Source organism: Pteronotus mesoamericanus, unplaced genomic scaffold, assembly GCF_021234165.1.
Source record: "Pteronotus mesoamericanus isolate MK-2021 breed Mesoamerican mustached bat unplaced genomic scaffold, CSHL_Meso_final contig_42, whole genome shotgun sequence".
In the NCBI taxonomy this organism is placed as follows: domain Eukaryota; kingdom Metazoa; phylum Chordata; class Mammalia; order Chiroptera; family Mormoopidae; genus Pteronotus; species Pteronotus mesoamericanus.
Window position 1 is genome coordinate 2,662,641 of NW_026555157.1, and position 13,264 is coordinate 2,675,904.

General features: G+C 34.6%; 1 protein-coding gene across 1 annotated transcript in view; it reads left to right on the forward strand.

Annotated features, from left to right (window-relative positions):
• The window catches only part of SLC9C1 (solute carrier family 9 member C1), a 111,655-nt gene that overhangs the window by 16,351 nt on the left and 82,040 nt on the right, over positions 1-13,264 (forward strand). Inside the window, exons 6-8 of the mRNA XM_054577257.1 lie at positions 2,275-2,400; positions 8,206-8,367; positions 11,861-11,960. Coding sequence (XP_054433232.1) covers positions 2,275-2,400; positions 8,206-8,367; positions 11,861-11,960 — 388 coding nt within the window. The remainder of the gene's footprint in view (positions 1-2,274; positions 2,401-8,205; positions 8,368-11,860; positions 11,961-13,264) is intronic.

Sequence of the window (13,264 nt, forward strand, 5' to 3'; positions counted from 1 at the left end):
TATATTTTAAAAATGCCAAATCAATACAACCCATCGAAAATCTGAGAGCCTCATTCAAGAAAAACAATAACCTAATTTGTTTTCTCCATCACTTTTTAATAATGAAAACTAGAACATTTGTTTTAAAATAGAATTTTCATATGGCACACACATGTATGTGTGCATGTAGACATACGCGAGCGCGGGCACACACACACACAGATAGAAATAGAGTAGGGGAGACACATCAAGTGTATTATTTGAATTAAAAAAAAGCCAAATCTTCAAAACAAAGAGATTAATATTGTGAGGTAACTTTAAAAGAAGGAAGTGCCAGCATCTATCACCTGACCGTGCCTGTATGGGACTCTGTCAGTGCCAGCCAGCCTCTTTCCCACTCAGAAGATTTGGGGGAGGTCAACACTACCTGCGAACATTCCGTACTGCCCTTAACTTCATCATCTGGTAATCTAGTTAATATTTCACTGGTTTCTTGGCCTACTATAGTTGAATTTAAATAATTTTGGGGGGTTAATTCGCAAGGTTTTTCTTGTAAATTTTGGCCCTCTTGCCATTATTTTTGGATCTTTGGTTTTCTCCCTACTTTGTATTTTTTAAAAATTAAATAAAGGATTTTTCTCTTGGAAATATTTTTGCCTGAGTTTTCAAAGCAAGATTCTTATATTTTTTAACTTTATTCTCAAAAACGAGGAAAAGCTGCCTAGACCTATGAGTACATGAGTACATTCACATTGTCTAGAGCTTTATATGAACTGTTGACTCCTCTTATGCCTCGAAGCCTATTATTTATTTCCAAATATTCACATGTTGATATTATAGTTCCATTCTATAAAATAAAATAATTATATAACCAAGTCAGGTTTTTCTGAGTAATAACTCTCCAAAACACAGTGGGTTTTTTAAGATTTTATTTTATTTTTAGAGAGAGGGGAAAGGAGGAAGAAGAGGGAGAGAAACATCAGTGTGTGAAAGAAACATTGATTTGTTGCCTCTCACAAGTCTCAACCTGGGACCTGGCCCACAGCCCAGGAATGCGCCCTAACTGGGAATGGAAGCAGCAACCTTTCACTTTAAGGGATGGCACCCAACCCACTGAGCCACACCAGTGAAGGCCAGTACACAGTGGCTTAAAACAACAATGATATGTTAATTCTCCCGAGTCTGGCAGTTCTGATGCTGTGGGCTGGGCTCTGCTGATCTCGGCTAGGCTCACTAATAAATCCGCAGTGACACTAAGTGATCTTACGATGTCCTCAACCAGGAGGATCCATTCTTCTTCATTTCTCTAGTAGGGTAGTCAGGAAATCCTTCCGTGATGGTGGCAGGAGTCTCTGCTACACAGGTTTCATAATAAAATACATTGGATCTCTTCAGTGAGAGAAACTGTGAAGTCTTAATGCAAAGGGCATAGATGCGAGGATAGGTGAAGAAGTGAACCGTCAAGGCGATTGAACTCCCACAAGAGCAAACTGCCCTGTTTTTATTCTCTTCTAGTAGCATACTTACTGTAACAAGTTGTGATCACAGCTATAGAGTGGAAGGTTCACAAGAGGGCTTTTACCATGCGGTAACATTTCCTTCCTATGGGAATTTGAAAAACCGCTGAAGATGCTCTAAATTATAGTTTTGCCTCTATGGGCACATTTCACAGCAGAGAAAAGTGATAATGGCTATCTAAACTTAGAAGATCATTATAAATGAAGGAAAATTAGTATCAAAGTAGCTAATATCAGGGTGCTCTTTATTCATGGAGCTTGATTTCTAAAATCATTAAAAAGAATGTATGGGAAAATAAAACAATTTCTGTTATAGAGAGATCATCTGGACAATTGCTTTAATCCTTCACTTAGGTACAAAGTTATAAAGTCTTGGTTTATAAATTTACTGTATCCTTTCATTATTTTTGATCTTGCCTTAAATACATGATGTATGTATTTATATAAGCCAAATTACTGAATAAAAAAATACATTTTATGTTTTCATCTGCTTCGAAACAAGGAATGAGATCTCTAGTTTATGATCTCAATTATGTAAACCATAATCAAGCACAGTTAATTTGGTACCTAATTATGCTTGTCTAGACTTCACTTACATTTAATATGTAATTAAATTTTCCTGAAGGGAATTTCCAAACATGACTAAAGTTTATTTACGTATGTGAGAAAAGTATGTGATATATATCTATAGCTGAGAATATTCTTCTACTTGCTAATAAAATTTCATTCTTTAATATTAAGGAAGGTTTTTTCACCTAAAATATTTTCCCTTCTACAGGTCTTTCTAGAGGCCTAATTAATTTAATTAATGGAGAAAGTCTAATGACCTCTATAATGTCTTTTATTATGTATAATAGTATTGTGGATATTAACTATGGCCTGAAATATATGAACCATTCCTTAGGTAAGGACCTATTTTTTTCCACTTAATTTCTTAAAAGAATCTTGTATTTTCTAAAAACTGATATTGATTTTGTAATGTCTTACCACAAGTTATATTTGTAGAAGCATAATTGTATTCGTACTGTGATTTCCTTTTTAAAAAGCACCACATATGTTTACAAAACACATCTCTTATTTAATATTAGCTGTGATATTGTGAAACTGAGTCAGGACTTTTATGAGGATGCTTATTAAAGCAGCATTCCTCTACAGGCTTTGGCTGAATCATTATACTTGGTAACAAAAAGGAGAGACGTTGTTGTTGATGTGTTGAACTCAGAAGGTAAACCAGGTGGAGAGTGTATTTGCCAATGATGTGAGGAGGCAGCTTCCCTTTCCTTTCCTCTGGGACTATCTCCCTGCAGGCAACCAGGAAGGCTGTGTGAGTCATAGGGCCATCCAAGGCCTGAAAGCAGTGCTTATAAGCGGTGAAATCGCAAGTTTCCCATGAACTCATTTACCACATTCATATAACCCTGAAAGTCTATTTTCCCTTTATCCTATGTATGTGCGTATATGTATAAATATGTGTAAATATGTATAAATATGTGTAATTATCACCTTGGGTAAGAAATACAGTGTTACCAACACCTCCAAAAAAGCATCTTATGTGCCTCTCTCTGATCAAAACCCTGTACTTTTCTCCTAGACTAGTGTTCTTAGAGTGTCCATAAGACCCTTTAAGAGTGTACACAAAGTCAAATATTTTCATAATACTACTGAGAAGTTATTTACCTTTCTCACCGTGTTGCCATTTGTACCAATTTTGGAAGAACAATGATTACAGTCTTCTGGAGAAAATCGCTGATGTAAATCTATCCCACTCACTGAATGTCTTCTGTGTTCTGAGGCTTTCTGCATCATCGCATCTTACCTCCCTATCCCCTGAAAAAAGAGTGCTTAGGAGGAGCTTCCAGACCATGTTCTAGTATATCAAGGGGTCTATATGGTGCCAAATGATCTATTATGTTGAGGTAAATTCCTTCTACTACCCCCATCCCCAGCAATCAAGTATAACCCAAATTACCTTTCCAACCACTCAAGCAAAAGTTTTAGCCATCATTGTTTTCCCTGTCCCTGGAAAGTGCTTCCTTTTGGGGCAGCCAGGGACCCTGTTTACCTCTATTTTGACTCATGATACCTTACATATTCTTAATCAATGCTCCCTCAAAGGAGCTGGTCCAGATGGTGGACAACTATCCTACCAAGCATAAGAAGTACTTGTCTTTAGCTTGGCTCTGTATCCAATTAGTTTACTCAGGCCATGGCAGCTTGGAACATCTGTGGTGGAACCAGAGCCCCAATTTAGCACAGGGAGGTACATACTCTTTAAATTCTTCATATATATTATCTGTGGTATGTGAGAAAGCCAAATCACCACACATATACAGCCTCTTCCAAAATTCAAGTGAAAAGGAAAGTGACACAATATAGTAATCAGGAGGGGCTTTCACCATAAAACTTCCTGCAGATAATGCCTTCCAGAAGATAACTAAAGTGATCAACAAAGAGATATCTAAATTCAGAAGCATCTTAAAAGCTCAAGGACCACTCTTGGAGAAAACTGAAAAATGTAAAGAAGTATAGTCTTGCATAATAGTCAAATGGATACATGCCTACCCTGTAAGCCTGGTTCAGTATTCCACCAGGCCTCATTTAAAATAGTAAATATTGACCACAGAATTTCAGGGAACAATATCAGAGATGACACCTACAGTCTATACAAAATAAATTTCTTGATATTATATTCACTGCTAAGGAAAAAAAATGAAAAGAAGGTATTGATGTAAAAGTTCGTTCATTTATTAAGCGAACAATTGTGTATTGATATGGACTATGTGATGGTTCCTATTCTAAACCCTAGTGATTCAGCCATGAACATAATAGCTTTCATAGAGCTTGCCTCATAATTTTCATAATAATCAATGAAACATGATTTTGTGTTTGTTTACATTTCAGAGAAATAAAAATTGTAAGCAATCTCCCTATTAAAATATAATAATAAGAGCTCTGAAATAGGGACTAGTAAACTTAAGTTCTTATCCTTTAGGACTTTTTCTGAATGTTTATTAACTTTGAAAGAAAAGATACTCTTAAGAAAGAAAGAAATTTGCTAAGCTTTACTCATATTTCATTTATATTTCATTGCTATCTATTGACACAATTGTGAATTAATGATTTTCACAATAATCATTTTTATGACTTATTTGAACAACTGCTTTATCTTTAAAGTTAGCACATGTTTCATAAGATGGGAAAATTAAGAAAAGTTATTCCACTCAGAATTCTTACCTTTTTTAACTTGAGTGCCAAAAGTTTAAGGACATTTTAAGAAAAAATAAATATGCTTTGAGGCTTTTCCTGGTCTACTACAATTAATCCATTCAGCAAACATTTTACTAATTAAAAGTTATTTTCCTATCTTATTGGAGAAAGTAATTTTCACACTGGGTGTTCTAACTCCACTTCCCTGCATCCTTGTGAAACCAGAGTCAGCCTTCCTTGTTTCAGCTATGGGAGCTGCTGGATTTCCAAAGTTATCAACATGGCCAAATTCATGCCTAAAACAGATGTGACCTAGAGCACCATTCATGAATCCTCCTTCCATGCTCACGCTATCCTTACAGATGTTAAATCTTTCTGCTTGGCAAATGTGGAAGCCAGGGTTCCTTTTCAGCTATAGGAATGATGTTAGGCAAGAAGAACTCTAAATTGCCTCAGTACTCTTAATAGTGCCCTCCCCAGCAGCATATATTTATAGACAAAGATTCGTATACGGATTCTTTCTCCATTTTGTCAGCTCAGAGCACAGTTCTAGGATTAATCTCCAATTTTTGCCGTGTTTTTCATCATGGTCGCTGTTGCTGTTTTCTGCTGGCCATTCTTTGTTTTGGTTTTGTTCTTGCTTTCCTTCTGTTCTGCTGGAGTTGACCTTCAGAACTTCGTGACCCCAGGACCCACTCTCATCTGTGACTCAAACTCTTCCTCTCTATTCCTCACACTATAAAGGTGGGGAGGACTTTCTCACGCACTGGCACACCTGAATCCAGCAAAAGAGCCTGTAAAGACTTAGGCTTCCTGTTTTCCAGGGTAGGGCATTGTAATGTCTACAGAAAGCAATTTGGCAAAATATAACCATATCAAGGAAACAATTGTCTTTTAGTGAGTAATTCCACTCCTGGAACTTAAGGAAGTAATCAGAGAAGTACAAAGTAAATTATATACAGAAATATACACTGCAGCATTATTTATCAAGGGGAAAACTGGAAAACATGGAATGCTCAACAAAAAGGAACCAGTTGGTGGGCAGGCCAGGACAATACAGGAGATTCACTCAGCTGAGGCCCAGAGGCATCCCTTTTCCTGTGTATCCTCTGTGTCTTATGTGAGACCTAGATTATAAGTGACATGAATTTACAGACTTTCTAATTATCATTCATTACTTTGTCTCCAAAATTTATTACGCTATTTGTCACTGAATCAATATATATTCCTTAATGGGGACTGTAAGAAGCTCTTACACGAAACAGACTGAATTTTATAAACTTAAGTGTGGCTTTCAGAATTTGAAAAGAAAATTTTTTTAATTTTTTAATTTAATTTTTTACTTATTTATATTTAGATACTTGTTTTGTATTATAAAGGAATTTTAGCATTTATTTTTGAACATACGGTACAAGAAATTTTATGTAACAAATAATTACAAAACACAAGAACAGATACAAGGTATTTCAGGTACTACCCAGGTATAATGCACATCCTTATGTTTCCCTCAAAAATCCGGGCAAAAGTGTGTGCATCATACATGGCAAAATACAGTAACTAAATGGAGTAATCTTTTTATAATCTAGACATATATCATCATGATGTATACTTTAAAAAAGTCTTAGAATTTTATTTGTCATTTAAGCTGGAAAAAATAACAGTGGTTATTTCCATGTAAAATAAATTTTAAAAACTGGCAGTAAAATAAGAAATAGTTGACTAACAAGAAGATGAATGTATAAAGAATGTGCTAAAGTCACTAAGGAGGTGTTGGGGAAGAAGCTGGGCGGTTGATCTGTCATGGTGACAAGGAAAGGGGAAGGGTGACAGGAGAGGTTGTAGTGAGGTTCAAATGAGCACTTATCTAGAAACCACAGCGGTGGATGAGGACAATGATTCCCCTTTCTTAATCCATGAGACTACAAGACCCGAAATATATACTACCAATGGAGGCAACTGTGAAGAGTGTGGAGATTCTGGGGAAAACTATGTGGTTTTTTTTATGATGAAGAAACTGAAAACTCTAAAGAAAATTTTAATAACATGAAAGATAGTTTTTCAGTACATAAATATGGAATAATAGAGGTAGAAGAAAGTTTATGGGGTAATGGGACTAAGACACATAAATTCTAGAGAGACATACATTGAAAACGGGTAAGGGTAGAAAAATGAAGCTCTATGGCTAACTTGAGATGTGGCAGATATATTCTTAGGACAAAGGAAAAAGGAGAGGGGACATGGTCCTGTGGGTCTTGCATTCAATAATAGAAATCAGAAATCCTAAAATTGGAAGAATGTATAGAACTAACCAACTCCCAAGTTCAAATTCATATTTTGGCTGCTAAAATTTACAGCATTGATTACTCTTCTATCAATACAGAGCCCAGGTTTTTTTTGCATTGGATAGGGGGAATTCTGAATTGTGTGGAGAATAAAATAAAGGAAAATAGTTTCCTTGAATCTTAAAAGGACTATTCAAATATAATAATGAGCAGATAACTAAAGAGCAGTCACATAGGAGTTTAAATATTTAAATGATCCATTCATATTTTAGCATAAAACTAATTGCAAATACAAATAGAAAACTTTTATTCCCTTTCTAATGACTATACCATATGGTTTTAGATCCTAGCTAAATTTTTTCTCATGAATTTTTTTCGATTTCTATTTTTAAAAAAATTTTTATTGTTCAAATACATTTGTCTCCATTCTCCCACCACCACTTTCCCCTGCCCCACCCACCCCCACCTCCCACCCTCAATCCTTCCCCACTTGGGCTTTGTCCATGGGTCCTTTATACCTGTTCCTTGATTTGACTCTTCCCCTTCTTGTCCCCATTACCCCCTCTCTCCTTCCCCCATGCTACTGTCAGTTTCTTTTTTCTTTCAATGTTGCTGGTTATATTTTCCTTGCTTGTTTGTTTTGTTGATTAGGTTCCACTTACAGGTGAGATCATATGGTATTTGTCTTTCACCACCTGGCTTATTGCACTTAGCATAATGCTCTCCAGTTCTATCCATGCTGTCATGAAGGGTAGGAGCTCTTTCTTTCTCTCTGCTGCATAGTATTCCACTGTGTAAATGTACCATAGTTTTTTGATCCACTCATTTACTGATGGACACTTAGGTTGTTTCCAGCATGTGGCTATTGTAAATTGTGCTGCTTTGAACATTGGGGTGCATAGGTTCTTTTGAATTCTTGTTTTGGGATTCTTAGGGTATAATCCCAGCAGTGGAATTACTGGGTCAAAAGGCAGTTTCATTTTTAGGTTTTTGAGGAAATTCCAAACTGTTTTCCACAGTGGCTGCACCAGTCTATATTCCCACCAACAGTGGACTTTGAAAAGAAAATTTTATTTTAGGAATAAGAAAACACCTTACACCTACCCTAAAGAATATGAATTGGCTATTTTTTTAAAAGATAACAAAAGAAAAGTTGACTCAGAGCATCACTTAAAATTAAGTTCTATTAATTATTTTTTATTTTCTCTCCCTTTTTGCAGCACATAACATCATGGACCAAATATTTTCATATTATGTAGCAAGTTTCTTGTTTGGAATTCTAAGTTCAAAACTGATTCAGTTGTGGATGTCTACTGTCTTTGGTGATGATATCAATCATATAAGTCTCAGCTTTTCAGTTCTGTACCTTGTCTTTTTTATTTGTAAGTGAGGGGTTTATTCCTAAAATTAAATGACATAGAAAACATTCAAAATAAAGATATCAAAGGTAAAAATTGGAAATAAAGTACCCAGCAAAAGTTATGTATTTTGCCGTGTATAATGCGCACCCACATGTTTGGCCCAAAATTTCAGGAAAAACACACTTTCGTTTTAATTTTTTAATTCAATTTTTTATTTTTTATATTTAGATACTTCTTTTTTGTATTATAAAGGAATTTTATCATTTATTTTTAAACATATTATCGTACAAGACATTTTATGTAACAAATAATTACAAAACACAAGAAACAGATACAAGGTATTTCAGGTACTACCCATGTATAACACGCACCCTTATTTCTCCCTCAAAAATTTGGGCAAAAAGGTATGCATTATACATGGCAAAATATGGTAGCTTAAAAAATTTTAACCATTCTAAAAATAATCTTTATGTTAGAATAAACAATCTAAAGAGGTAAAATATTTGTAGCAGAAATATTTGTAACAGAAAACTATGCCAAAACATATAAAGGAAATATCATTATTAAAGACAAAAGAATTTGACAAAATCATAATTAGGAGATATTTTGGCAGTACTTTCCCAGATAATTTCATAACCAATTGTACAAAAATTATTATGCTATGAAAAGATTCAAATAAAAACTTAAGTGTGTAGTTTATAAAATACGTAAAGAGTTTACTTTTCTAAAACATAATGCATATCCCTGACATATATCTGTAGACCACTTACAGAAATAAATTATACTACAAGAACATTTCAATAAGATTTTCAATGTTGCTCAACTGCAATGCAAATAAATACTAACTACAAAAGGAAGGCTCGAAAAAGTAATCATTTGAACTGCCTGAAATTAAATGTACTTTTCTTGATAACTCTAAGATAAAAAGAAAAGAAAATAGAAGTTACAGATCAAGTAATGCTACATACTAGAAAATCTGTTATTAATCCATTTACCACTGCTCTCTTCTCATGGAAGTATGGTAGGTAATTGATAATTGGTCATATCACTATTTCCTGATAAGGCCTCAGAATCATGTTCAACCCAGCTCTTCAGGCAGCTCTACAAAGGATTTGAAGTTGGCATATGTGATAATACCTAGTTAACAACTTATGCTATGTATTTTCATTACAGTTAAGAGTAAGACAATGTTGCTTATTCTCATATCCCAGATTTAAAGTAGTTCTAGAAGTTCTAGCTAGTACAATAAAAACAAAAAAAAAAGCAAAGTTTATACCTGTTTTGAAAGAGAAATGTTACATTAGTCACATTTTAGATTACATAGAAATCTCAAGAGAATTAATAAACTCAGCCAGCAATGCTGTTTAATAGCTTGATATAAAGTTAATATACAAAAAAAAATCAGTGGTATCCTTATAAGTCAGCAGTAACTATTTAAAAAATATAATAAAAATTTGACTCCCTTTAACATTGGCAAAAAGTTATAAAATATTGTAGAATAAAACTTATCAAGAAGTTTGTACCTAAACAGAAAATTAAAAAATTTTACTGAGAGGTACAAAATTTGAATAAATTGTGACAGAATAAAAGCCTCTCTTAACAAGTGCTAACATAACAGGATTCATTATTTTCATGTCTGAGGGAAACAAGGCATAATGTAGGACCTTGATGTTTCCTAATTAATCAGTGATTTAGAGCCGATTGTAATCTACTGAAGTTGCAGGATCAAGTTAATAATTGAATAGACAGGAAATGATCGGTTAGTACAAGTACTTTATCATATACTACCTTAATTGTGTTCACATAATTCCTAGAAAAATATATTCCAGCAAATACAGTTTTCCCTAACATCATTTAGTAAGCAAACATAACCTCGATATTAGGAGTTACACCCAAGGATATAATAAACATTGAGTCAAAATATCTCAAAAAATATTTTAGAAAGAAAATTTATAGAACAAAAGTTTATGAAAACAAGATACAGAGTGAATATAAATCTAAAATTAAAAGGACTTTCACTTTGTTCTGGCTTAATGTTTATGTTTTTAGTATCTTCAAGGTAGTTATCATAAATATTTTCCAAATTTTACTGTTACCTAACGTTACGATGACTAGTCCAAGACTCAATTAACTTAAAGCACCTATGTCCACATTTCCTGCTTCTTTTATGACTGTTAGTTTTTGGCTTACATGCCATTTCTAGTCAGAACTAAAATAAAGAATATAAAATTTTTAATTTTCCATCTCTAAAATTAACAGTAATACTGAGCTAATAAAACTGAAATGCATCAGGATCTGCACCAAACAATGACAAAAATAGTTTTTGTTTTGAAACTTTACAAAACAATTTAAAAAGTTTATCTGGAAATATTAATTGTAAGAATTGGCAAAACAACTTTGTTAAGTGGAGAACTTTCCCTACTACATAGGAATTTAACATTTAATAAGCTACAGAAATTAAAATACAACTGTCATAACAAAGGAATACAAAGTAAACCAAAGAAACTGTAGGCACGCATAAGGAAATGTGATAAATATGGCAGTATGATAAAAGTGGCACAGCCACAGTATTCTTCAGTGTTAAAAATTGTTACTTTTATTAACTAGAACAATGTCTACTAAACATTAAGTTAAAAGAAGAAGCTCGTTACAGAGCTGTATTACTGTATAATCCCATTGTAATATTTTGTTACTTTGAGTAAATGTATGTTTTGGATGTATGCCACCATGAGTGTTCACTGGGTACTCCATTCACCTCAAAGACCTTGATCCAATTATATTAAACCCCCAATTACATAGCCTATAAAACCCCCAAGATCTCTCTATGATTTCTAAAAATATCTGGAGTTCCCTTCCTTGTGATCTCTGCCACCTCCTCTTAAGTATACCAGATTTATGGTTCTTAGCAAATTCTACTGAAGATGGGGTCAAGGAGAGCTCACAGAGTAATATTGTGTAGTTCACAGTTCTATGAGATATTCTACCTATCTCTATGGATATATAAGATTATGCCACAGTACTTTAGGCTTTTCAGTCCCCCATAGTACGTGCACCAAAACAAAATTAAACTGGGGAAGTAGATTTACAGTGGGTTCCTACTAACACAACTCCCTTAGACCTGTCAGAGTCAAACCATTTGTATCTCCTACTTTCCCAAGAAGAAAGCATATGAAGCAGGCTAGTCTATCAAGAACTTAGCAGCTCACTTCCTTTTCATTCAACCAGAGCCCCTCTGAAAAAACTAGACCTATAGAGGATGCTTTAGCATTACTAAGGCCCATGAAGAGTTTTGTGAGCTCCATATTGTTGTCTACAATCTGGAGCCAAAACAATGTAAGGACGTCATGTATAACTTTACTATACAAGTGGGTGTGTCTGAGGAGGAAGAAGGATGATGGGTGGTGGTAGTAATTTGCATTATTGTCCAGTTGAAACCAAGTTGGGTAGTCTCTCTGTACTATCAAGATGTCTTCATCTCTGCTAAAATTAAAACTTTATTTCTTTTTAAAAATAGGTGAACTAGTTGGAATGTCTGGAATCTTTACTCTGGCTATTATGGGACTTTTTTTAAATTCTACAAGTTTTAAACCAGGCGTTGAAGCACTACTTGTAGAGTGAGTTGCTGGCATATTTTCATTTTATTTCATGTATTAGAAGCCACAATACTGTAGTAGTAACTACATCTACATCTACATGGTCAGAGTAAAATACTGATTAAACTACCTAACTAAAAACTCTTCCTAAAAATTCTGTTGCCTGTGTCTTCTACTCTTCTAACTGTAGGCAAAATTTGTAAGTTCACCTTGAGTTCACATTGGCTCTATTCCATCATAAATTCCCTCACCATATACTCAGTAATTTCAAGTCTAATTCACTGGGCAAGGCAAGGATTAAGGTAAGGCAAGTGAGGCACTCACTTCAGGCATATAATTTTAGAGGGCGCCAAAAAACTTAATGATCAAGATAAATAATGTTTCAATTGCAATATTTTGGAGGAAAGTAATGCAAAAAAAAACCCATGCTGAAAATATAAAAAATTTAAATAAAGATAAAATCAATATTACTGATAGCCCTTTTGATTCAGGCTCTAATAGAGCTCAGCATGGCACTGATACTAAAATGGAAGGCCAATATTTTAAGACCATAAGGAGATACCATGCAAAGCGAACTAAAAGGTCAAGCTACAGTGTTTGGAGAGAATTGGCAGTATTGTAAAAGAAAGTATGGCCAAACTGAATGTAAGTCTTGTTATTGTTAAACTAAAAGCAAGACTTACCTTTAGTAGAAATGTACCAATGTGCTCAAGGACACCAAACTGAGGGATGTATGTAATCTGTGTCATCCTAAAATAAGGGTGCTTTTTCTTGTAGTGCTCCAACTTGGCCCAAATAACACAATGACAACATATGTTTTAACAGAGGCCCTGAACATAATCAATGATTTTTGGAGTTTGGAAGAATGTTATAGGAGATAGAATAAATTCAGAAGCCAGAAGCTTAAAAGTGTAAGATCTTATAGGTATGTGGAGCACTTCACTAAATTTCACGTCAAATACAAAGCAAGCCAGTTATACTAGCAACTATGGAGAACTAACTGGGCCACAGCTGTAGAAATAATTTAAAATGTTACACTAATATTCAGCTGTATCTATGGGAAGTGATTCCGAAGGTTTCCTTTGTAACTGAACACAGGTCCTGCTGCCCACTTCAAAAGCCAGTACTAGAAAGGCAGGAGCTGATGTGAAGGGAAGTGGTTTTATTCATGGGCTGACTACCTGGAAGATGGGGGACTCTCATCTCAAAACCCATCTCCACATCTCAGTGCAGGCAGGGGCTTTTATAAGGAGGGAGAGGGACAAGGAGAACAAAGAGATCGGGGGAGAGGCTGTGAACATGCAGGCAGTGTCCTTGCTGGTCCA